The sequence below is a fragment of the Monodelphis domestica genome, chromosome 7 (genome assembly GCF_027887165.1).
Source record: "Monodelphis domestica isolate mMonDom1 chromosome 7, mMonDom1.pri, whole genome shotgun sequence".
NCBI classification, from domain to species: domain Eukaryota; kingdom Metazoa; phylum Chordata; class Mammalia; order Didelphimorphia; family Didelphidae; genus Monodelphis; species Monodelphis domestica.
This window is the reverse complement of record NC_077233.1, coordinates 90,645,191-90,672,448: the sequence shown is the minus strand read 5'-3', so window position 1 is coordinate 90,672,448 and position 27,258 is coordinate 90,645,191. Positions and strand designations below refer to the sequence as shown.

Sequence of the window (27,258 nt, the reverse complement as noted above, 5' to 3'; positions counted from 1 at the left end):
CACATCTCCCAGCAGCCACTGCGTAGTGTTATAGGGCGGGAGAGAGAGCGCGTCGCGCATGCGCGTCCATTGGAAGCTTCCAGCAGGCGGAGGCCTGCCGAGCGGGGCGAAGAGCAGTGTGGGTAGGAGACGGCTGTCGGCGTAATCGCCATTTTGTTCTGGTCCTGGATCGTCGCCGAAGCCTCTGGGACGCCGAGCCGCGAGGGCTGCCTCGCCCAGCACGGTTAGGGGTGAGTGCGCCGGCTCGTCCGTGCTCTCCCCGGGAACTCTGTCGTTGATCCCAACCGCCTTTTGGTGAGTACTCTTGCCCGGCGTCAGCCATCTCCTGTTCCCATCTGTCAGCCTGGAGAGCGGCGGGGGCAGGGCGCTGAGCCCCCGAGAGCAATACTCGGAACCTCCTGGGGTGCTTCGTCGGCCGCCTAACTTCTCTTCCTCCCCCGCCCCTTACCCATCGTCTTTCCTTCACCCCCTCTGGTCCGATCCCGGCGCGGCATTAGCCTCTGGAGTTGGTCCCCAGTCCCTGACTCGATCCCGGCTGGCCCTCACCCTCGCCCCTGGGATCCGGGCCTCCCCTTGTTGGGCTGCGGGCGAATGGGGAGCGGCAGCTGTCTTTGCGCGGTCGGTTACATCCTCCGGCTGTAGGCCCGAACGCCATTAATCCGCGGCCCCTTGCGCGGGCCCGACCGCCTTCCCCGCGGGGCAGCCTCTCTCCAACGAGCTGGAGCCACCGGCATCGGATCGCCCAGAAGGGCCCTCTGGGGAATCTACGCGCGGGGCGGGGGAGTTGGACTTCCCAGGGCTATCTCTGGGTTCGGCCCGGCAGCCAGGCTCTGACTGAATTCTAATCCGGCTGTTAAACGCTTTGAGGGGCGGGGGACGGCGGTCGGCGGCGCTGATCTATCTCCTCCGTGGAGAGCCGGCCTGTTGTCCTGGGTGCCGCGCGATTGTGATGGGCCGCTAATTCTGCGCCAGCCAGCCGGAGCTCCGAGAATTCGCAGCTACGCAGACTGCGGGGCCGGCCCTGGCGGCTGGGTGCAGCGGGACTACGGGGTTGGTCTTCTTAACTGCCTTAGGGAGGGTTCATCAGGGGAGTTGTCGTGCATCGGACAGTGTCTCCTTTTCTAGTCCTTGTAGAGAGAAGTAGCTTCGAAGCAATCTTGAACTCATTTTCGTTTTCTAAAAGCAAAGGCTTAGAGCTTTTTTCATTTTTTTCTTGTTGACTTCTGTTAGATTCAGCTAACATCTGAAAATCTCGATTTTATGCAGAACTTTATTGAGAGAGGTAACTCGATAAAGGTTTTATTGGCTTTAAGACCATTTTAGGCCTGGTTTCAAAAAAGGAAGTAACTAGTGCATTGCTATCGCGGAGAATGAGAAAATAGGCACAAACTGGAGTATTTTTCTATCAGAATCCTAAAATTGACTTGGGGTGGGTAAGCACATATTCCTAGCTCATTGCAAAACCTTGTATGCTAAACATAAATTTACATTAATCTCTTTCTCTTGCCTTTCAGATCAGACATTTGACAGTTTTGGAGCTGTGTGCTAGTATTTTTAACAGAACTATGGGTTCAGACAAACGGTATGTTGTAACTACATGACATTGAAAGTAATTCTTAGCCTGGATTTAGGTATATGTTTTATTTTATTTATTTATTTTTTAACCCTTACCTTCCATCTTAGAATACTGAGTATTGGTTCCAAGGAAGAAGAGCTGAAAGGGCTAAGCAATTAGGGCATACAACTAGGAAGTCTATAAGACCACATCTGAACTTGGACCTCCCATCTCTAGGCCTGGCTCTGTCCACTGAACCACTGTTAATGAACCTTTTTAAAAGATCTCATTAAACTTTATTTGCAGATCTATTAGCCTTTTTTCTACAGTCTTTAAATATACTTATATATTTCTTCTAGTTTATATCTTACTTGTCTCCTTTCTTCACCTGTTTTACTGAGGTAAAGATGAACAACATAGTGTTTCTGTTTCTATTACTAAATCAATATATTCTAGTTTTTTGCTTTAAATTCATCTTAAAACATTTTAAAACCCAGTATGTCATCCAAGAAGTGTTCAGAGAAAGTACCAAATAACAGTACTAAGTTACAACTCTTAAAAAGTTTTAAGATCCTTGCATCAGGTGGTTTAGTTGTATAATTGAATTTGAGACAGTACACATGCACATACAGACTCACTTTTCACTGCCAAAAACTTAAGCTTCTGGATGGCAGAAACTTTTTTTTTTCTCCATATCCCCCATTTCCTATCTTAGCATATCTTAACATTCACCTTGGGCAGTTAAGTGCTCAGTTTGAGTTAGTATAGTACTTGGAGTTGGAGGACCTCAGTTGAAATCCTTGTTGTTTCTTTGGGAAGTTCACCTTCTTGGACATCATCTTTCTCCTTTGAAGATTGGGAGAGTTAGATAATCTCTAAAGTTGCTTTCAGCTTTAAATCCTATGAACCTATGAACAGAAGAGAGCCCATAGGAAAACACAGGGCAGAAATGGAAAAGAAGGGAATTCTTTAATGAGATATCCTTGCCACTAATACAAGATTTGAGTTGAGATCAGAAGAGTTGAGAGGAGCAATACACTAGAGCGCATGAGAAATGGAGGAAGTACATAAAAATCTATTAAGAAGAAAAGCTTGTAGGACCATTAGGCTCATAATTAGGCTGATAGTTGGTTGCCTCCACTGCATACAATGCTATTATCCCTTTTTATTTTCTAATTACTATCAGGGCTATTCAGAACTATACTTTTAATGTAAGGAGCTCATCATAGACTTGTCTTAATTGGTATCCTGAAAAAGGAATTGGGAATTATGAGTGTCATGTGATTTCATTCTATTCTAGAATAAGGGTCCTTAACCATTTGTGTCATGGATTCCTTTGGCAGCCAGATGAAACTCATAGACTTCAGAATAGTGGTTTCAAATATTTGAAGGAAATATTTAATTTGTTAGAGGTTAGTGAAAATAAAGATGTAGTTTTTTTTCTTTTCCAAGTTCATAGATTCATGAAATTTATTCATGGACAAACTCTTGTTTTAGAAATGGCATTTGTGGTTCTAGATCACCTCTTAAATAAAAGTATTCTCTTTAAAACCACTTGCTTCTCCACCTCATGTTCAGCCCTGACAATCCCTCTTCTCTTTAAACTTGATCAAGACTCATGAGGTAAACAAGCATAAAATTGGCAAGCATCACAGTTCTAATAGAATGCTCTAATCATATATCTAGCCCTTTCACAAACATTTTTTTGCTGTCTATGTGATTGAGCAGCTGTTGGCTCTCTCAAGTTTATGAAATTGCTACATCTCATTCTCTTAGTTTTGTCTGAGTCTTCAGATTTTTTTCTTTTTATTAAAAAAATTGCTTATGCTACATGGAAGCTAATTTTTATTAGTGATAATAATAACTTATCTTTAAGGCTTACAAAAAAGCAGTTTACACACATTATTTCATCTCTTTATAACAATCCTATAAAGTACCATGCTACACTAAAAAGAACACTGAATTGGAAAGTTCAAATATTGGTTCAACCACTTAATGTGTAACTAGAGGCAAGTCATTTCATCTCTCTGGGCCTCAATTTCCTGTCTGCAAACTGAGGAGTTTGAGCTGGTTGATTTCTATTTTCCCTTCCGATCTAAATCTTATCCTTTGAGGTTGTTTCAGATATTCCCATTTTACAGATTAGGAAATAGGCTCAGAGAATGAAGTTAAATGGCATTTCTATATTAACATAGTAACCGGAAGGATTAAAATCCAGGCCTCTTGATACAAAGTCCTGGACTTTTTCTAAAATATCTCACTGAGATCCAGGATTACAGTAAGCATTTCCCCCCAAAAAACCATATATGTGAAGACCAGTTGTACACTAACAAATGAAGGCCAGCTGCTGTACCATCTGAATTGACAGTTTTCTGTTGTTACTGGTTAACTACTGGTCACATAGTTGATTCTTGACAAAATAGTTAATTACTTGACTTTATTGAAAACCATCATTTTGAAGGGTCTTTAAGTGGACCTTTGGTCCTGAATGACCATGGTACACCTGCAAGAAAGAGGACTAAGAGAAAACTTTTCAAAATTAAAGTTTAAATTCTAACTTTTACATCCTCTTTAACTCTTCCATCCTAATCTGTGGTTAGTAGAACAATAAAAATGGATACATAATAAGCTTTCCATATTTTGTGGCTTGATGAGAAACTGAACAGTCAACATAAAAGATTACAGAAACATTTAGGGGAAAGAGCAAGCATTTATGTTAAACATACACTGTGTACCAGACACAATGCTTAATGCTTTTCAGTTATCTTATTTGGTCTTCAGGACAACCTTGTGATGTAGTATTATTCCCATTTACAGCTGAGGAAATTGAGGGAGACAGCAATTAAGGCAATTAAGTGACTTTTAAGTCACATGTCTAGCAAGTATCTGAGGCTAGATTTGAATTTAGGTTATCTTTACTCCAAGCACAGCTCCCAATGAATTATGCCCCTTAGCTGCCAAGTCCATTGCTATAAGGTTGAAGGTATTCTAGAAATATTTGATATTCTAACATTTCTGTTGCTACCTTGTAGCAGAGGATGAGCTAGGTTTCTTGTAACCATTTCAGATTTTTCCTGCAATTATATTGAGGAGGTAGTTAATGATTTAGATCTCTTCCTCAATGGGGCATAACTTGTTTTAGTTAAACCACCGGCTATCCCTTATGCCTGGAAAGCTTCTCCTGGTTTCTGAGTCCCAGATAAAATCCCACCTTGGCACATCTCCCTTATTCTGGTGTCTTCCTTTTGTTGATTATTTCCCATTTTTATATGTCATTGTCTCTGTTAGACTAAGCTTTTTTCTTTTTGTTCTTTCTTTGTATCCCTATCACTTAGCACCATTTCTGGCACATAGCCAGTGCTTATTGACTGATTTAACATTAGTAAGACTGTCAGCAGTGTACCATGTCTATCTTTATGCTTGAAAATAGAGAATCCAATAACTGTGAATGATATTCAGGAGGATAAAAATGACTGATACCAAGAATGATGCTGTAAGGTGGACTCTTGGTATGACTCAGAAATACTGTATGTGGGTGGTCAGGGGATAGATCGAGGTTTGGTTTTTTTTTGTTTTTGTTTTTGTTTTAAACCAGAGTCCCCTAGAAACAATAGGACGGAATTCCCATTCACCTATATATTAGGGAAAGGCCATTCCTGACAATTTATGGCATAGATACACATACTTCAGCTTTTCATTCCCCACCAAACTAAACTAACTCTAAAAACAAACTGAACACTAAATTTTTTTTAACACTTGTTTAAGAAAGTTCTGTTTGCTATACTTACACACTTAGAGTTTAAATATCTTTTGGTTATCTTTACATTTTGGAGAAGGATCTATTTCTCCAAGTAGTTATCCTTAGAAACTGAAAAAGTTGAAAATTACAATTATAATCATGTATTATATTTAACTGCTGGTCCCTTTGTACCATAAACTGAATTTAATGTTTTCTATAGGGAAGACATGTAATTATTTTTATTCTAAATGAATATTTTATCTTGTAGAGTCAGTAGAACAGAGCGTAGTGGAAGATATGGTTCTATCATAGATCGGGATGATCGAGATGAACGTGAATCCAGAAGTAGAAGAAGAGATTCAGATTATAAAAGATCCAGTGATGATCGCAGAAATGACAGATATGATGACTACAGGGATTATGACAGTCCAGAGGTAAATGAATTTTACCTGATTTATAAAATTGTTTTAAATATAAGACATACTATCCAGTACCTTAATTTACTATATGTGAACATAATTAATTTTTGAAAGCAGAACTGATTAAGTGGAGAATTATATAAAATATTTTCTTTCTTTTTTAACTCTTACCTTCCATCTTAGAATCAATTCTGTGTATTGGTTCCAAGGCGCAGAAGAGCTGTATAGACTAGACAATGGGGGTTAAGTGACATACCTAGGGTCACATAGCTAGGAAGTCTCTTGAGACAAGATTTGAACCCAGGACCTTCTGTCTCCACCTGCATTGCAATTTACTTCTCCATCTAGCTGCTCCCCCCCTCCATATTTCTTATAGTTGTGGCTATTGAGTTATTAAATATGAAAATTAAATCTTTAGTTTCTCTATCCTTTCATTGAACTTTTAATTCCTTTTGGATTTTACGTTCAACTTTTGTATTCTTAAATATAATTTAATTTATTTTGATCTTCAAAGATCATTTGAGCCCTATGCAGCATTGTAGGAAGTGTAGAAAATTCCACTTAAGTAAATTGGGTTGGAATAAACATACATTTAATGAGGTAGATTTCAGTTTAATATAGACCATGCTTCCCTCCTGAGAGAGAATAGCTAGTGTCTAAGTTGGCTAGTTGCTCAGTGAAGTAGAATGTGGAGCCGAGGATACCCTTATTTTCTTAAAACCCCAAAGTCACCCAGCTAGTAAATGTCAGAGAATGGATTTGAACTTAGATCTGCTTGACTCCAAACCCAGTACTATCCTCTGAACAATCTAGCTGCCTGCTTTCATAAGAATGGTTTACTTTAAGGTCTTCAATAGCTTCCTAAATTACTGTTCTTAGTAATGGGAAATTGTGACATCTCCACTCCTACCCCTCCCCCGAAAAGATAACCCACCACCACCATATGCATCCCATTCCTCTAGAGCAGTGATGGCAAATCTTTTAGAAACTGTGCTGTGCCTGGCCCCCTGTGCTGGATGTGTCTTTCACCCCACAGAGGGGAGGGAGAAAGTGCTGCCATTGGGCTGCTGGCCTGAACATAGGAGCTGGTGAAGTGCATAATGTCCTCAGCAAGTGTAGAGACAGGGAAGGGAGGGACCCAAGCACTCCCCTCCCCTCCAACTCTGCTCCCTGTGAGCTATCAACCTTATCCTCTATGTGCTCCCATTGAGCTGTTGGGCAGTGGGGTGGAGGATGGGGGAAAATGTCATTAGATACTGTGGAGAGGGGGAAGGGAACAGTTCTGCCCAAGTCCTTCTGCCTTTCTAGAAATGAACCCCCGGATGCGGGGGTGCCCACAGAGAGTGTGTTCGTGAGTGCCATTTTGCCACCTGTGCCATCACTGCTCAAGAGTAAAAAACTCATTCCCAAAATGAAGTTTTAATTGCCCTTTTCTTTGTTGTCCATCAGAGGGAACGAGAGAGAAGAAATAGTGACAGATCAGAAGATGGTTACCATTCTGATGGTGACTATGGAGAACATGACTACAGGAATGATATTAATGATGAGTGGGAGAGTAAGACAATCATGTTGCGAGGACTTCCTATTACTGTTACAGAGAATGATGTAAGTATCCAAAGAAGAGATGAATTAGAAATTTGAACATTGGCTTTTTAAAAATCCTGATTATCAAAGTTCAAGCTTTTACTCGTTTCAAATACTCATTGAGTGTTAAAACACATGGACATTTTGATATGAGTTTCACACAATTCCTTGCATTGTTAAATTAAGGTTTATTAAACCTTGTGATTTGTTGTGAAAAAAAAAATTTTTTTTTTAAATCCTTACCTTCCACCTTGGAGCCAATTCCAAGGCAGAAGAGTGGTAAGGGCTAGGCAATGGGGCTTAAGTGACTTGTCCAGGGTCACACAGCTGGGAAGTGTCTGAGGTCAGATTTGAACATGTCTCTAGCCACCCAGCTCCTGCCCTCTGGAATTTTTTTTAATATAGAACTTTTCAAAATGGTTACTCATGATAGGAAGAGTTATTCAGTGGAGGTATTTGTTGTGCCTTAGCCTTTCTCACCCTTCACCCCCCCCCCCCCCCCCAAGCCCTTGAGGCTTATTAAAACTAGAACATTCATACAAAACAAGAGTTTGTAGGTTTCCAGAAGTCTGGGATAAAGGGAATACAATTGCCATGTGAAAGTATACATATTATATATATTTAAAAGACATTAATATCATTATGAGATTAGATTAGTGGATTTGTAGGTTTGTGGTGATTTTTAATGCATGAAAAGGGTTTATTGCTCATCCTGTAACATTCAAGGAAGCTCTGTTCAACACATACTGTCCATTCCTACATAAGAAATGCCAAATCGAAAAGAAGTTTTAGTTAATGTCGCCTACTGAACCAATAGAGGGAGCCACATAATCACATTTCATTTATCCCATGTTATTTCTGTCTAATTGTTGAGCATGATTAATTTTACTATTTTAATTTTCCTAACTTCTGTTGTACAGATATAATATTCACTGTTAAGAATGCCATGAGGCTTGTGAAGTAGTGCAACACTATGATTTTTAAGGGTATAGACTATCAGTAATATTCTAAAATTTTCTCTCTTGAATGGCATTTGTTCTTTACCAGAGAGTTAAGCACTTCCCAAATATTTTATTACTCACTTTTTATCTGTAATTATCTTGTTCTCACACTAGATTTGTAAGCGTTTATAATCTTTCCCTTTAAAAGAAAGGATGCAATATATTTTACTTGATTTTATATAGTAACTAACTAATACAATGATAAACACATAGTAAAAGATCAGTAATTTTCTTGGTTTATTATTACTATTTTTAAAATTCAGTTTTGCCCTGAGACTTTTGGACATTGTGGCAATTCATATATTTATATTGCAACCAAGAGAAGGGGAGAGGTGGGGGGGAGAGGGGGAAGAAAATGTTTTCCTAACAGTAAGAAAAAGTTTTAAAAAATCATAACAACCATTGGTACAGAGCCTTGGTTTTATTTATTTTCCCCTCACCTTCATCATGTCTTCGATATAAAATAAATTGATAGGAGAACTCTAGGCACACAAAACGAATTCTTTTTTTTCCCCATTATTGTAATTGTAAGGAAAATGACTTCTGACTTTTGACATATTGCCTGGAAATTTTTGTTCACTGGAAAATCCTTAAGATGACACTCTTTTAGGTATAAGCAACAACTGATTTCTTTAGGAAATTGGGTGATTTAAAAATTATTACTTTGCAAATTTTAAGTGTATTTCCAGTGCATTGTGAAACCTAGAAATGTATTTCCTGTTAAATGCTCATTTACTGACTAGAATTTAAGGAATAGCTGTTGTGACCATTAATCTTAACTATTTTCAATCTGGGAATTGGGAGTAAAGGAGATTTTCACTCTTTTTCAGTTGCAAGTCAACTGATGGTACAAATTTGTGTCTAAGGAAAATTCCTATAGATATATTGAGGGAAATGCTCAAGACTTGATGAAATAAATTAATTTCCACCAGAAGAGGATGTTCTCATTTCGAAGTCAAGATTAGGGTGACTGCATTTCACTGACAGAAGTTATATTTGGATGATTGAGAAGACATGGTTCTATGTTTGAATTCTCCTTGTTTAGTATGGAATAATGTGTAGATTTGAAACTTTAACTGCAAACATGTAAAATCCTGTGCAGATTCGAGAGATAATGGAATCTTTTGAAGGCCCTCAGCCTGCAGATGTGCGGCTGATGAAGAGAAAAACAGGTGAGAGCTTTCACTCATTTTCTAGAAATTGTTTTTCTTCCCCACCCCTATTTCGGTCCCTAAAGAACATCCTGAACCCCCAAATCTTCAAGCACATGAAATGAGAATGAAGGGTTTGCCATGGCTAAGGAATGTGACACTTATGTTAGAGAACATCTGAGGAACTTTTAAAAAACACTTTTTTTAGGGACTTTTAACAATTTTTGTTTTTCTTTTTTTTTGGGGTAAGTAGCAATAACGTAAACATCCCCCATCCCCTCACCCTAATTTGACTGTTAGTCTGTTGCATGGTTACTTTGTGAGCGTGGAAACAAATTTGAGTGACATTTAGCCAGTTAAGGTGGCTTTGTTCCTTGCCATGGCAAAATAAAGAGAAGATCCCAAAGCCAAGTCACATATGTAAAACTGCTTCCCAAATTGGCTTTGTCACGAAGTAATGAAGCAGTTGGAGAGAAATTCACCTGTTATAAAGGAACTGACTAACACAAGTATCCCGTCTATATCTGAATGCTGTCTCTAGGTGTAAGCCGTGGTTTCGCCTTCGTGGAGTTTTATCACTTGCAAGATGCTACCAGCTGGATGGAAGCCAATCAGGTTGCTTCACTCACCAAGTCTAGATATTCCTGAAAATGGAACAAGTCTGTACAATTAAAAAAAAAATGAGGTGGAAGGAGTGGTTTGTTCCAAAATAGTGACTTAAATAAAAGCTTTGTATATATTAAAATCTTAATCCAAAAAAAACCAATAGTATTTTTAAAAACTGAATAATTTGCTCTGCATTTAAACTTGGCTGCTTGGCAGGGCCCCTGGAAAAAAATCATATATTTGTATATATGATTGAGTCTTAAAATTATCAAAACATCCTTTTCTCCCCTCCCCCACCTGATTACATTCTCACTGTGACCATTGAGAAGAATATTATACTACTAAATGAACTTTGCATTTGAAAGTGGAAAGATTATGATGGATGCCCATAGTAGGCATTTTTACTGGTAATAATCTCTTTTTGCCTGGATATGATATGCTACTTGGGAGCAGGCATAAATATATTAATCTTTCTATTGTATACATTTAAATACTACTTGAGAAATATGTATTATAAATCTGATAAAAGTAGCTCAGTGGAGGTGTCCTGCTGCTGTCTACTCTGTTGTGACAATGAAATTAATGTTTTGTTTAAAGTGCTCTTTAAAGATGGCACCTAATTGTAATTTGTTAAATGCAAATCACTTAAAGAGCCTTTCTTGTGATGATGTTCTTCCAATTGTGAAGACGATACTTAATACTTTGCACTTGAATAGCATTTTTGACTAGAGTTCAAAAGTGTAATACTAAAATGCTTCTATCAGGTGCACCTTGGGAAAAAAATGTTTTAGTTGTAATAACTGATATAAAATATTATATTGCTTTTTATATGGCAATTGATAAGTTGAGTCATCCTGAAGTAAATTATATTTTACTGGGAACCTATTATTTAAAGACTCAACTAATGAGAGTATCATTTTAACTGACTCATTTGTCAGATTTTTATACTTCTCATTTCAGTAATCAGAAGCCATGACATTATAGCCTAATGAAACTAGGACGTCATGCATTTCATACCATGGACACCTTCATAGCAAACTCAGAGCATACTTAATCTTTATGTGCTTAAAGTAAATTTTCCTGGCATGACATTCATTGCTACCAATGGGTGTACCAAAATCTTACTTGCCCAGGAGCTTAAAAATCAAGATCAAAATTCCTTTTAAAACAAACCAAAAACTCCACAATTTTAATGTATACAAAGCTATATTGATGTGTATTACTTGGAAAAAAAAAAGTACAGTCCAAATTCACTCCAGAAAGGACATTAGAATCAGGGAACCCAAAATAGTTTAGAGTCTCACAGTAGCCCTACTGCCAAATTATAGATGGGATGATCTTTTGAACTTTGCCAGCATCTTTATTTCTGTATGTGCATATCCTAGTGAGTGGAAGGCCCGTCATTTTTCCCCATAGGTTAAACAATCCTATTCTCTAAACCATAGAAGTTATGACAATACTAAATTCACAACATTTTAAATCTCCCAGAAAGGAACCATCATTTCGTCAATGTATCTTTTAGGAGGCTTATGCTCCTTAAGAATCTAGGACTATAATTTTACTTAATTCTCTTCTACTCTTATCACACCTCAGTAAAATTATAAAAATTGCTCCCATTAAATGAAGACTCTTTGGGGGCAGGTGTTAGCCCCCTGATACTTGTGATCAGAATGATTGAAGCTTAGAGCTTTAGATTATTAAAAACTTTAAAAGTCCCTTTTAGTCACTTTGTTGACTTGATGGACATGGTGGTGAATGCATTTGTAAACTTTTCCTACCCCCCTGAAGAAACTTCATTGGCCTCCTGGTTATATTCATTTTGAAGAGGGTCTGTGTTTCAGTGAAGAAGGCATCTGTAACACGGGGATTACATGAACTGATATAGTTGGGAAGAAATGAAATTTAGTTATGCTTCAGTTGGTGGCATTCAAAAAAGTCCCGTCCCGCCCCCCTTCCAACCCGCCCCCCAAGAAGTTTAACCAGGTTTCCCTTTGAGATGAATTCCCTTCTTTTCAGAGGGAAACATCTTGAAGAAAAGTACTTGGGGAGTGGGAGTTAAAAATGCTTTTGTTGATTAGATTTTGGGATTGGGGGGCAGGGCAGTGAAGCAGTGCCCAAGGACAAATGTTCAAGGGGCTAAAAACAGAAGGCCATCTAAAACTTGGGTTAGTTGTGGTTTGGGGCTTTTTGTTTTTGTTTTTGTTTATATAAATAGACTCACTCTTAGCAAACCTGTCAATGCTGAACGTTAGGACTTCTGTCTCTGCTGGAGACACTTCCTGGTTCCATGTCAGCGTTTAGTGTTTGGCAGCTCTTTCAACACGCCCTGACTCCGTTTACCTTTACTCCGAATCCCATTCTCTTACTGCCTATGTCCGCCTCTCTGAAGGATTGGATGGGCAGAGTATAGGTGGCGGTTGGTCCTCCCCGTATGTTGTCCATTTAATTCCAGAGCACTGATTCTTCCGAAGTGTGCTCTGCCCTGGGAAAATGGACACACATGCCTCAGAATGGGAATAACTAATTGCTTTTTTTTTCTTGCAGAAAAAGTTGGTGATTCAAGGAAAGCATATTGCAATGCATTATAGCAATCCCAGGCCTAAATTTGAGGATTGGCTTTGTAACAAGGTACCGTGGTTACTTTTGTAAAAATAGACTAAAAACTTTCTTTAACTTTACTCTGAAAAGATTAATAATGGTGTACAGTCTAAGTATTAGGCTGATGAAAAGAAGGCAGTTAGGGGTGACCCCTATTATTACTTTGGCTCTCACTCATCCTTAAGTATAACTTCTCCAAAGTGGCAGTGATAGGAAAGCCCAAGGAATTTTCTGTTTTCCCCTGTCCCTGGGTTCTTGGCTCCAGTTCACTTTTTAAAAATTTGGCTACAGAAAAAATCTTTATTGCCCCAGAATTTAAATATTAAGAATTCCTAAGTAGACATGAACATTACTTTGGACATAGCCATAAGTATGCCAGCAAACTATCCTATTTAGATTTTTATATCCTGGAATGTATAATGTCCAAGTGCTTTTAGGATTTTGGTTGACTTCAAGCTAGGATATTTGAAATCTTGGTGTCCATACAGCCAATTTAATTCTAAAGTGATTGGTACTTCATAGTTTATATGTAAGGGTGATGAATCATTGGGTCAGCCATTATTATTGGGTATATTGGTTAAATAGCCCAATTGCACAAAAATAGCTTGGCAGAGTGTCACCCAGAGGCTTTAGTTGCTGGCGTTACTAAATGCTTCACCGCTATTGTATTTTGGGATCATTAGAATTGGAATTAGAGCTATTTATTTGATTTTAGAATATTTCATTTGAAACTTGAAAGACAAATTTAAAAAATTATTTTAAAAAACTTACCCTTCTGTTTTAGAATCAATGCTGTGTATTGATTCTAAGGCAGAAGAACAGTAAGGGTGAGGCACTAGGGGTTAAGTGACTTGCTCAGGGTCACACAGCTAGGAAAAATATGGCTAGATTTGAACTAAACACTTCCCATCTCTAGGCCTGGCTATCCCCTGAGCCACCTGCTACCCCAAGACAAATATTTCAAAGGAGAGTGTCTATTACTGGCAATTGGCCATTGCCAGGGTAGTGATAAGTCACTATGGCAGATTATAATTTATGTAATATCCTTGGGATTCATTTGCCATGGTATTGGTAGTTTTGTATGCAGGTTCTTAATTTTTCTATCAAGCAGTGTTAATTGGTAGGTCATTTGTTTGGCTGTGGATTTGTGTAAAGCAAGGTATATAGTTACTAAGCTGTTAGAATTGTCAGGTATTCACTTCACAAGCTGTTTTCTGGATTTTAAGTTTGCATCTTTATTTTATTTTTTAAATATATTAATCATGACATAATATAATTAATTGATTTTTTGGTTAAGAGTATATCCCAGAAAGATGACACATAAATCCTTTATGGTGATCTAGAGACCATAGACCCAATTTTAAGAGCGTTGGCTTTATGATTGTTGGATTTTGAAACAGAAAGACAAATAGGTGTTGCCTCAGTCAGGTCCCTCGACTTCACATATAAAATGAAAGGTGGTTTTGGTACTTGATTGTATTGGTGTAAGGAGCAAATGGGATGATAAATATATGTAAAATATCTAAATAATATTTAAATCAAACTTTAAAGCACTATATTAGCTATTCATTTTTAAACTCACTTTTTCCTCCAGCTACTTTTAGTTTTGTGGATTTCTAGGCTCATCAGCTCTATAGTGTCTGTTAGCATGTAGTAAGGAGAAACTCTGTTATTTGTTGGTATGATTACAAACTAAAATTCTAGGTTAATTGTAACTGCTTAAATTTATATAAGATTTTAATAAATGGTTTTGTTGTCTTATTCATTTGAGCTCACAGTGACCCTGTGAAAAAGTATTTGTGTTATGCGCATTTTAGGTGAAGAAACTGAACTATTAAATGAAGATCAGAGCTATTAAATAACAGAGCTTGAATTCAAATTACAGTCAGACAAAATTTTCTGATAAATGAGGTCATATTCTTTACACTATAGTTTGTTGTAGTAATCTGTATTTTATACATCTTTGGATATATCATATCTTTTGATCATTGACCTTCACAACACTCCTGTTTATGGAATAGGAGACTGAGGTTTAGATCACACATCTAATAAGTAATAAAAACCATTGTTCAAACTGAAGTCTTTTTTATTGCAAGTTGAGTACTTTCTACTCCAAATATTTTAATTGTTCTTGTTTTTGATGATCAGAGAGTACATTGTGGTAGCCATATTGCTGGAAAATTTTACAGTATATACTGCCTATACTTTCTATTTCCCCAAATGCTATGTTGACTATAATGCAATAACTGACAATAACTTACTACATTATTATAGGATGGACAGAAATTTATTAAAATATAAGATTCTACCTGATCAATTTTTAATGTCTTATAAGAATTAGGAAAAATTCACATAAGTTTCATCTTTTTTTTCCTTTTAAAAAAATGTAAGTCCTTGCAACAACTCTTAAGATAAAAGGGAAAGGGCTAGCCAAAAGTTAGGTGACTTGCCCAGGATCACACAGCTAGGAAGTATCTGAAGCCAGGTAGGGTTCCCCCTGACTCTAGGCTTGGTGCTCCTTTTCACTATGCCACCTAGCTGCTTGTTACATTGTTAGTAACCACCACAATTTACCTATCTAGGGAATAGACAGTTATCCCTCCTGCTTTATTTAGTACTTGAGTGGTTAATAGAGATTTATGGGTTGATATGAAAAATAAAAAAATTGAACTCAACCCTCAAACTTTTTTTTTTTTCAGTGCTGCCTTAACAACTTTAGGAAAAGACTCAAATGCTTCCGATGTGGAGCTGACAAATTTGGTAGGTTTCATTCAACTGATTTAAAAGCATTTAATACCATGGCCTGTATGAGCTGTATCAACAAGTATAACTGGCTTATATTTAAGCTCATATACTTCTCCTTGCTTTCAAGTCTGACCAGAATATTCCTTTTATTACCTAGATTTAAAATAGAAGCCTTATTTACACTCCTAATTTGCTATTTGCATTTTAGTGGTCAACAACCAATTAGTGTGTTCTGAAAATAAATCTGGAATAAATTTGATTTTAGGCCAGCATCTTCTAACATATCTCACAATAAATTCAGAATAGATTATGTGGCCTAAATATTTAACTATACCATTTTTAAAATGAGAAGATTCTCTTTCATAGTTGTACTAAGTGGTGAATTTTTCACCAAACAAGAACAACTGAACAACAACAACAAAGATAAAAGACTACATCATTTTGATTACTTGTAATTGAAAAGCTTTTGCAACAAACTACGTCCTTGTTAAGGGTCTGAAAGGTTGTGTATGTGTGTACACATGTGTATGAACATGCATGTTTATATACACAAAAACTAAAACCAAAAGCTGGTCCCTGGTACATAATAGACTGATGGATAGGAACAGATTTTAAAAGAATGGAAAATTATTTGCCATATGAAAGAGTACTCCAAAACACTATTTAAGGTGCAAATCAAAACAGTTCTACAAAAGATGGGACTAACTAATAGGAGGGGTGGGGAAAGATTGGTCCATTGATACATTGTTGATGAAGTTGTGAGCTGGTACATTCATTTTTCTCAAATGTTTCCCTCTTCCTTATTAAGACTCAGAACAGGAAGTACCATCTGGAACCACAGAATCTGTCCAGTCTGTGGATTACTACTGTGATAGTAAGTGAAAGTGCTCTCCTATTAAAATTTGACCTTTTGTTCAGGCTTTTTTCTCTACATTTCTATAATGCAAAATAACCTGAATTAAGTTGTTTTTTTTTAAAAATTGTATAAGTTTATCGCTTATAGGAACTGCTGCAGCAGGAATATATATGATACCATCTGGGAATACCTCAGTAATTTTTTTTAAGCCCATCCTCATTGAATTACTGATAAAATACTGATTTCAAATTAGCTGCAGATTTTACTAGTACTTAATACTACTTTCGTGTTTACTATTTACTAGTACACTGTTTATACTAAAAATTGAAATATGCATAACATTTGTCTTATCTCCTCAGCTATTATTCTTCGGAATATTGCTCCTCATACTGTGGTAGATTCCATAATGACAGCATTATCTCCATATGCATCATTAGCTGTCAATAATATTCGTCTTATAAAAGATAAACAGACACAGCAGAACAGAGGGTTTGCATTTGTTCAGCTGTCTTCAGCAATGGTGAGAATAATTTTTAATCATTTTACCCTAAATTTTAAGTATGACTATTTCATGAATGATTTGCAGTTTGGTAGTTCCTTAATTATGGAGATCACAGCTTAACTACTGTTATAATTTGTGGTTATTCATATAGCCTTAATGTGTATTTAGTTCTCATGACTTAGTCAGAATTTTGTTACTTTATTTTTTGGTTCAGGTTGATTTGACGCTTTAGCAATAGCATATTCCTTTGTATTTGATAATAAAAGGTATGTTTGTTGAACCTAATGGTTTTTTATATGTTTGTACAATGGGTCATTTTCCTTTTAGAGAACCAGATTTCTTAGATTTTGAGGGGAATTAGTAAGTGTATCTTGTTTCATTATTCCTTTTTAGGATGCTTCTCAACTACTACAAGTACTTCAAAGTCTTCATCCTCCACTGAAAATTGATGGCAAAACAATTGGAGTTGATTTTGCCAAAAGTGCCAGAAAGTAAGTGGTTCCATTGTACTTACTTAAAACAATCCAGTTCTAAAGATCCTGAGATTCTCCCCCTCCCCCAGTGATTCCTTATTAATTGTACAGCAATGCTATTGATTTTTGAATTGGTGTTTGATGTCCTCTGTTACTAAGCCTATGGGAATAAGAGGTTTTTCTGTACATGGAGCTTATTTCTTTACCTGTCCTTGTAAGTCAATTTGTGGTGGTTATCAGAGAACTCTTTCCTTTAGGTGAGGATAAAAGCAAATAGGAAAATAAAGAAATAATGGTACATAGGACCATAGGTTTAGACCTAGAAGGAACCTTAAAGGTCATTTGGATTTATACCCTTTCATTTTACAAATGAGGAGAATGAGGCCAAGAGTGGTTAATGAGTTAACCAGGGTCACATAGTAAGGGATTTTAGATGCAGGATTTGGACAGGTCTTCCTGACTCTGGAACTCACTACCTGTTGTACTATTGCACTCTACAGATAGGATTCCATTTGTAGGTAATCACTTTTCCAGAAATGGACAAGAATAATGATTATTACAATGATCACAAATTTGCCTGGTCTTTTGGCATTTTTCATTCTACAGATGTTTGGTTAGTTTTCGAATTTTATTTTTACATATATATCTCTCAGTTTGAATATAGAATGGAAATATTGTGTTGAAATGAGTGTATAAAGCTCTTAGACACTTACTTAGAGATGATGATTTGGCACTAACAGCAGTTAATAAGTAGTGCCTTTGAAGTTTATTAATTTTCAGGCTACAAATCAACATGTGGGGACCATCTCTGATTGCTTCATATGACTAAGTTAGGGGAGAACAAACCTGAGATGGATATGAGGGGGAAGTACAGTTTTGTTCATGAGATTTGGTCTTCATGGTTTCAGAGATTTGGTTCTCCCAGATGGTAACCGGGTCAGCGCCTTTTCTGTGGCTAGCACAGCCATTGCTGCAGCTCAGTGGTCATCCACTCAGGTATGAAGGTGGGGAGGGGCCTTCAAGTTAGTGCTATGGTATTGCCAAGATTTACAGGGAATGGACTTCCTGTTTTCTGTATACCTACCTGCATTGATTATGGTTGGCATGCTCTCAAAGAAATTATTAGGGAATGTTTCCTAATTGCTTTTATTTGAAATTTATTAATTTTGTGTTTATTCCCTTCTGCTGGAATTTTGCAGTCTCAAAGTGGAGAAGGTGGCAATATAGACTACAATTACCTCCAGCCAGGCCAAGAAGGCTATGCACAGTATGCCCAGGTGAGTAAAATTTTAAGAAATTTAGACTCTTCTGGTCTCCAAAAATCTCACAGGAGTTTGCCAACTTTGCCATTTGCATTTTCTTCAGTATTCACAAGATTATCAGCAGTTTTACCAGCAACAAGCAGGGGGAGTGGAGAATGATACATCTACTGTACCAGGTATTGCACTTCATTGCATCTTATGGTTAAACTTTCACAATTGAGGCAAACATACTGGATTCTTTGGCGTTCAAAAATAATTAGGAATCCTCTTTGTGATCCTCTGAATTCTAATACAAACTTCCATGGTTTAAGGGAATTCAGGGGAAACGTCCAAATTACTCTTGTATTTACCAAGTTTTACCCTAGCAGATTGTGACATTAGTTTTGAGTGACCACATCCACTTTTCCTTGTCTCTTTCATTGCCAGCATTTTTTTACAAGGTCTAGAAAGAATATGACTAGTGCCAGTTGAAAGTATAAACCTCAAGATTGCTTTACTTTAAAGATTAATTAAAGTTACAAATAAAAACTAGATGGCTAAATATCTTCTTTTTTTCTCATCCTTCCTGCTATCACCTCCCCCATAACAATTACTTTCTGTTTCCAAGAAAATTTAATTGTCAAAGGTTAAAGGATATCTTCTCTCCATAGTGTATAACCCCTTGCTTTTAATGATAATTAGATAATAACAATTGACATAAACTGCAGTGCAATGCTGGGAGGCAATCTGAAACATCAAAGAGGAATATTGTTGAATGTTTAGCTTATAATTTTGTCCTGAGGTTTCCAGGTAACCTAAGTACATTGGCTCTCTAACCAACTATTTTTATTATCAGGGGCAGCAGTCACCACTACTTCAGCAGCTGTAGTATCCCAAAGTCCCCAACTGTATAATCAAACCACCAATCCACCTGGCTCTCCGGTAATCTGTAGTTTTAAATATAGAACTGTTTACTGTTATGGAAACTTCTGTTTTGCTGGGCAAATTTTAACCTTTTCTGCTCTGGACCAAGAGCACATTGTCTTTGTACCTTTAATAGCATGAATTTAAAAATATTTATTTTAAGTAATTAAAAGTTCTCAAAATATTTCATTTATATTGACTTTATGCATGCCTCGATTTTAACCTTTAGGAAGAATAACTGCTGGTAGTGTTTATGTTGTTGAAATTTTTCTTTGACTTATTGCTATAACTTGTCAGAGGAGTACTTTCTTTGGGAAGGTGTATTGATTGCCTTTTTTTTTTTAAAGAAACTTTCAAAAAGAAAATTACTAAACCTTCTTTCCTTTTCCAGACGGAGGAAGCACAGCCAAGTACTAGCACTAGCACTAATACCCAAGCACAAACTGCTTCCCCAACTGGTGTAGTTCCTGGTACCAAATATGGTAAGTGTAAAATGAGTCACTAGTCATCATTAAGAGGCTTTTCTACTGGGGGCAGCTGGGTAGCACAGTGGATTGAGAACCAGTCCTAGAGACGGGAGGTCCTAGGTTCAAATCTGGTTTCAGCCACTTCCCAGCTGTGTGACCCTGGGCAAGTCACTTGACCCCCATTGCCTAGCCCTTACCACTCTTCTGCCTTGGAGCCAATACGCAGTATTGACTCCAAGACAGAAGGTAAGGGTTTTATTTAAAAAAAAAAAAAAAAGAGGCTTTTCTACATAGGTACTGTTTAGATTTAATGTTATATTAGCTTTGTGTGTGTACCCTGAAATTGCACTGAAGGGAATGTGTGAGCCATGTAGTTAGGATAGAGAATACATTTAATAACTTCTTGGACATGAATAAAAATTTACTTTCTTATTAGCCCATTTATTATTATAAACATACATTGTTCTAAATTTTTATCTTTACAGCTGTTCCTGACACATCTACCTACCATTATGATGAATCTTCAGGATATTATTATGATCCAGTAACAGGACTTTATTATGATTCTAACTCTCAGGTAAATGCAGCATCTTCTAATGTAGTTTCATTTTAAAGCTATTATATTCACTTAGGTCAATTTATGAGGCATGAAATTAAATGTTTTCCATTTGAATTTTTTTTCTGTAAACCCAAATTAGTTTATTCCCTTTGAAACCATTTTAAACTTTTTGAAACATGATTTAGTAACTACTTCAATCTTAAGTCCTGAAGTATATGATGAAGCTATTGCTATCCTTGTGGAAAAACCAGTTTAACAATTTCTAACTGTTTTCTGTTTCCTCCTGGTAATTCCTAAGGGAGACTTTGTTTTTAGATTTTCAGGATTTTTTTTTCCTTCTAAACCCGTACCTTCCATCTTGGACTGGCTCCAAGGCAGAAGAGTGATAAGGGCTAGGCAATGGGGTCAAGTGACTTGCCCAGGGTCACACAGCTGGGAAGTGTCTGAGGCCAGATTTGAACCTAGGACCTTTCATTTCTAGGCCTGGCTCTCAATCCACTGAACTACCCAGCTGCCCCCTTTCAGGATTTTTTAATGCCAGAAAAATCTGAAGAATCAATAGACAAAACAGCTTGTCAGTCTCTTAAGTTCTGCCTGTAATAAATAGTAAGAGAATTTGACATTTATATAGTCGATTTGCTTTTTGAAATGATGACCAAGAACAAAAGTTAGAAAAGCTCCTCCGCCTAGCACTTCTAATAAAATTCTAGTTTTTCATTCTTTGTCTCCCTGTTACCCTCCCCCCTTTAAAAAAGGGTTCATATGTACCACATAATGAGATAGAACTCAAGCATTATGTTTATCTTTACTTGTGAGGACTAGGGTTGGTGTTAAGCAAGATTTATGGGCTATTAAACAAGGCCATGGAATGTATTCTGTTGAGTGAGTGGCTTGTTACTTTCTGAATTTGCCTTTCTGTCACATGACTCGTAGTTACTCTGGTGAAGGATTTCCAAATTTAAGCTTTGCTTCCTCCCCCCACCCCCCCAATGAGATGACTATATCCTCGACTCTGTTGGTTTTGTATAATTGCTAACTTAGAAAGATATGAAGACCTGATTACTGATTTGTATCCTGTATTTGTCTCCTTCACGAACTTTGTTAAGTCAGCCATAAGATCTTACATCTCAGATTGAGTTTGCCTTTAGATATTCAGTGAAATCTCCAAATGGCCAAGATGGTTGGTGGAGTGAAGTATTAGTCCAGACTTTGGCCCTTGTTCAGCCAGATGAGAATACTCCTGCCTTAAAGAGAGTCACTTCTGGCCAGCTATTTTTTTTTTTTAATACAGATTTCCAGCTCTTTGAGTAAAAAGCTACTATAGAGTTTACTGCTTTTTATGTACTATCACCATAAAGTCACTTCTATCACTCATTTGAATAGTTATGTGACTTGACTGAAATGTCATTACTGAAAGATTATTGTTTTTGCTTTCTAGTACTATTATAACTCCTTGACCCAGCAGTATCTTTACTGGGATGGAGAGAAGGAGACCTATGTGCCTGCAGCAGAGTGTGTAGCCCAACAACAAACTGGTTTGCCTTCCACCAAAGAAGGGAAGGAAAAGAAGGAGAAGCCGAAGAGCAAAACAGCACAACAGGTAAGGCTTGAACTATAATGATTAAGAACCTGAAGAGTATAATGTATATTGTCCTGTTTTAATCCTCACAGCAACCTGGGAGGTGGTAATCACTACAGCTGTTACTTTCTTCTTTCAGATGAGGAAGCTAATCCTAAGAGGAAGGGATGAGGTGACACAACAGTTAATGTGTGTCACCTGCAAGAATTTAGGCTTGAATTTAAAATTTAAGTTTTCTTAGTATTTGCTGTGGCAGGACTCTGCTTTATAGTTGGATCATGGTACTTGACCAGTTTTGCTTTAATGCTTTAAAACTGATAATACCCGAAAGTGAATGTTTTTATTTGATAGAAGGTTATATTTATTTAGAGTTAATATTGGATGCCATTTAAAACACTTGTTAAAATTTTTTAAAATTTTTTTATGACTAATAGTTTTCCTGCTATGTTTTTCTTTAAAATTAAATTACTGAGGGGCAACTAGGTTAGCACAATGGATCTAGAAAGCCAGGCCTGGAACTGGAATTTGGAGGAGACTTGTGTTCAGTCTGGTCTCTGAATTTTCTAGTGGTGTGGCCCTGAGCAAGTCACTTAACCTTAATTTCCTAGCCTGATACTTGAGTCCATTTTAAGACCAAAGGTAAGGATTTTTAAAACAAAATGATCTCCTGAATTAATATTGCCTGCCTTAAAGCTCTAATTCTGTGTTATGGAAACATCATGAGTTGGCAATAAAACCAGGGATTTTATTAGACCTTTTGTGTTGAGAGATCTTTAGTGGCCAATGTGATGCAGAGAACTTGACCTTCATTGTCCAGTTCTATTTATTGTCTTGATTCCAAATGGTGTTTTGTTTTTGTTTTTGTTTTTACTTTAGATTGCTAAAGACATGGAACGATGGGCTAAGAGCTTAAATAAACAAAAAGAAAACTTCAAGAATAGCTTCCAGCCTGTCAATTCCTTGAGGGAAGAGGAGAGGAGAGAGTCAGCAGCAGCAGATGCTGGTTTTGCTCTCTTTGAGAAGAAGGTAAAGGGGTATTATCTAGCAACAGTGCTTTAAGTAGAATTAGTCATGGAAAAACTGGGCTCATGGATTTTTATTTACCTTTTAAGGGAGCTCTGGCTGAAAGGCAGCAGCTTATCCCAGAGTTGGTGAAAAATGGAGAAGAGGAAAATCCACTCAAAGTAAGAAACAATTTGGCTACAGTCTATGCCTCCTGTCTCAACCTTAAGGAAGGTTCTTCTATGTGTTTGTGAAGATTTATCTGCTTATTGTGTAGTTATATTTGTTTTTGTATTGGTGAGTTTTAATTTGCATATTAGTTTATATATTGTTTATTGTATTTTATGTGTTCTATAAATATGTATGTGTATATTTTATGTATGTTATTATATATTCAACTTTGAAATAATATATAAACCAACATGCAAATTAAAACTCAACAATCACAGTCAGTATTTGATTCAGTTTAATATAGGACTGGTATATTACATAATACAGATAAAGCAGCTTCTTAAATTGAGACAATTTTTTCTTCTAGAGATATGCTATGTGGCCATCTTAAATTTTTTATCAGGATAATCACTTGACAAAGCATACACTTTCAGCTACAGATTACTTTATGATTTTATATGGCTTTATAAAGAGACTAGAGGGAGAGAAAAACAGTTGTGTTGACACTTTGCCACACATGGTAAAAAAAAACAAAGTAAGATCCTTGCCTTCAGGGCCCTAAAAATTGAATTGTGCATAAATACATGAAATAACAGTTAAATAATACAACACAATACAATGTAAGTAAGTATATGATTAATTGCTAATTTTGTCTTCTGTGGTTATCTGAATTAAGAGAACTTGGGACTGTATTAGTCTAGTAAAGCCTTCTTAAGGCCTTAAAGCTCAACCATAAAGGGGAATGTTCCATAACAAGAGGTGTGAATTTTAGTTAACATTTTCCAAATCTTGAACTGTTGAGAGTTCTCTCTGATCCTTAAGTTTTGAAAAGGTGGTATACCTTTTTATTAATAGTTACTCTTTTTTTGCTATTTCTTTTCTAGCGTGGTCTAGTTGCTGCTTATAGTGGTGATAGTGATAATGAAGAAGAATTAATGGAAAGAATTGAAAGTGAAGAAGAAAAATTGACCGATTGGAAGAAAATGGCTTGTTTACTCTGTAGAAGACAATTTCCCAACAAAGATGCTTTAGTTAGGCATCAACAACTCTCTGACTTACATAAGGTTTGAGTTTGTTTTTTTTTTAATGTATACTATTTCAGTGCCTTGTTTTTCTAATTTGAATGTAAAGGAGTAGCAGCATTGCATCATTGTTATACTCTGGCTATCTAGAAAATGTGAGGAGGAAAGACTTAAAAAACAAGTGATATTCAAAAATCCTGTCTGAATTTTTTTTGTTTGTTTGTTTGAAATGCTTTACACAGCAAAACATGGATATCTATAGACGATCTAGGCTGTCTGAGCAAGAACTAGAAGCTTTGGAACTAAGGGAGAGAGAGGTAAGTGAAACAGATGTTAACCAGTTCATAAGAAGTATTCATAATAATTAGCTTTTATTATTATAATGCTTTATGGTTTGCAAAGAACTTAATGCATTATCTCATTTGATCCTCATAACAACCCTCTTAGGTAGGTACTTAAGCATTTTTATCTTTTCAGTAGAAAAGACTTGAGGGCAAGAATATTGGCTCAGAATGAGGGAAAGTTGTCAAAACATCTAACAGGTTGCCTCAAGGAGGAATTGAGTTCCTCATCATGAAAGATCTAAGTGGAGGATGAGGCCACTTGATGAGCACATTAGAGAAGTGTTCTTGTTCAGGTAAAGATTAGTCCTCTGAAATCTCTTTAAGATTTTGATTTTGAAATATTTGAGTACCATACTACATTGTAAGGCATTGTTCTAAGAAAAAAATTCAATATCATTGACCTTAAGGAGTTAACATACAACTTGAGGGATATAAACACATGGAAGATTTGCCAATAGCCATATAAGGTAGTGTGTGATTGCCAGATCAAGTGAGGGTATGGTCTTTTTGTCCTGGAGAGAATTTCTGGGAAGACCTTGCACTAGAAGAAAAACACCTCCAAACTCCATAGTTTGACTCCATTCTCTCTTCCATGAAAAGCTGGCATATAGGCAGATGAACCAATAGATCCAGTGCTGTTAATGATGTGGTTCTTAAAGGGTTCTTTTGTTTTTAAAGTTTTATCTAGAAAATATCACTTAAATCTTACTCATACAGAAAAGCTTTTTTAAAAATTGAGCCAGGGTGACTTTATTAAAATTAATATGGCATTAGTAAGGTGACATAAGGGAGAAGGCCACATTTAGTATTTTTCAGTGGTAAAGAAATGTTAGATTTACATTAAGTCAGTACATATTAAATGTACTACTTTGGAAATCTAGAGATAGGTTTAAGTATTTGAAAAATGGAATTGGTATAGATTGCCAACATTTCCTTTCCCTTGTATAGATGAAATACCGAGATCGAGCTGCAGAAAGACGGGAGAAATACGGAATCCCAGAACCTCCAGAACCCAAACGAAAGAAGCAGTTTGATGCTGGCACTGTGTATGTTTCTTGTAAATTCTACCACATATGAAAGGATATTTTATTTTATTAGTCTATAACTTTCTTTTTCCTCCCCATTTTTAGTAATTATGAACAGCCTACTAAGGATGGCATTGACCATAGTAATATTGGCAATAAAATGCTACAGGCCATGGGATGGCGGGAAGGTTCCGGTTTGGGGAGGAAGTGTCAAGGCATCACAGCCCCCATTGAGGTAAGCAATACGGTATTTGGGTTGTGATGAAAGCCTTGTTCTAGAGAAATCTTGGCAATCTGGTTGTCCTGTTCTCTCCAGATAAACCATTGAGTTTGACTTATTTTTTAATCTAGTCAGACATGGTGAGAGAGGAGTAGATATGCTTAGTAATTTTTCAGAGCAGATAGTTTTGTAGGCAATCTGGCGATTTTCTTTTCCTATTGCCTAAGACTATCCTATCATTTAAAGCTTCCACTTTAGCATTAAATAATATTCAGGTATATCTTAGATTGAATATATTTATAATACTGTGTTATCGGTTCTCCCTAGCTGGTTTTATTTATATGTGGAATTATTTAAAATTTAGTTTGTAGCTATGCCCTCCGAATTATTTTAGGGTATAGATTTAAATGGTCATCTCATTTAAAAAAAAAAAGATTCTTATTAGTTACCTGGAAGTAGAAAAGCAATAGGAATAATCATATTTTAGTCCTGCCAAGGCAGGTGCTGCTGACCTCAGATTTTTTTAAGGCAAGTGATAGTAATCTTGCTTTGACAATGCAGTTTTTAAAAAATGGGTACACTTAGACCATTACCATTTATGAGGGTTGTCCCATTTTTGCAATTTTTTTTTTCATTTTTAATCCTCAAATTGTTCAGATATATATTGAGGAAATTAATTATCTGGTACATTTATCTTTGTAACTTTTTAGTTTGAATGGTCCTATCAAGGGAATGAGCTTGAAAAAAAGTCTGTGTCATGGGAATACTTTGCACTTTTGGTTTATGTCAGGTGCCCAGCATCTTCTTTCTTTTTCCCCAGGCTCAAGTACGAATGAAAGGAGCTGGGTTGGGAGCAAAAGGAAGCTCCTATGGTGTGTCAACTGCAGATTCTTACAAGGATGCTGTTCGAAAAGCCATGTTTGCTCGATTCACTGAGATGGAATGAGAAGCATTGCCTTGTTCAGCACCTTTTGTATACTGATAACTGGCAAAGAACTGCACTTCCTTCTGCTGAACTGACTGTTACAACCTGTATCCTTAGGAGCACTGCTAGTGCTGGTAATGGTTTAGGGCAAACCATTCTATTCCCTTGGGGACTTTTCTTCCTCCTCAAAAGTTTTCCCCTCAAAGGTGGGTTGTATGGGGAATGGCCTTCTTTTGTGCTGAAGGGATCATGAACAGACTTGGGGGGAGCTCCCTGTCTTTTATACCTTATTGTACATTACTGTAATTAACTATATTTTATGTGTGCAGGCTGTGTTGTAGTATACTCTGCTCCTCTGGTTCGCTGTAGATGTTGAGAGGTGTTAGGTGTTGACACTGATGTCTCATCTATGTTTTGTTGTTGTGCTCTCTCATTTTGGCAGAAGCCTTGTGTATATTTTGTATAATATGCCTTTGTACATACTTTTTGAAGATTTTCAGTATAGTTGCCAATTCTGGCTCCTTTACAAAAGAAGCATCTGGAAAAATAA

The 27,258-nt window shown here is 36.8% G+C and overlaps 1 protein-coding gene across 2 annotated transcripts; it reads left to right on the top strand.

Annotated features, from left to right (window-relative positions):
* The first annotated feature begins 155 nt into the window (after positions 1–155).
* Positions 156–27,258, top strand: RBM5 (RNA binding motif protein 5). 2 transcript variants are annotated; one of them, XM_007499885.3, is made up of 25 exons: positions 156–294; positions 1,515–1,582; positions 5,563–5,728; positions 7,163–7,318; positions 9,401–9,470; positions 9,991–10,064; positions 12,600–12,683; positions 15,353–15,413; positions 16,207–16,272; positions 16,614–16,774; positions 17,150–17,247; positions 18,138–18,225; positions 18,429–18,506; positions 18,595–18,667; positions 19,327–19,412; positions 19,786–19,876; positions 20,347–20,438; positions 21,859–22,020; positions 22,876–23,025; positions 23,112–23,183; positions 24,057–24,236; positions 24,437–24,511; positions 25,487–25,584; positions 25,669–25,798; positions 26,604–27,258. In XM_007499885.3, exons 2-25 carry the CDS (start codon positions 1,566–1,568, stop codon positions 26,727–26,729), a joined length of 2,454 nt encoding a protein of 817 aa, XP_007499947.1. In that variant the 5' UTR covers positions 156–294; positions 1,515–1,565; the 3' UTR covers positions 26,730–27,258. The 2 variants fall into 2 exon arrangements, with proteins under 2 accessions (XP_007499947.1, XP_001368163.1); XM_001368126.5 differs by lacking the exon at positions 156–294 and adding an exon at positions 1,134–1,282.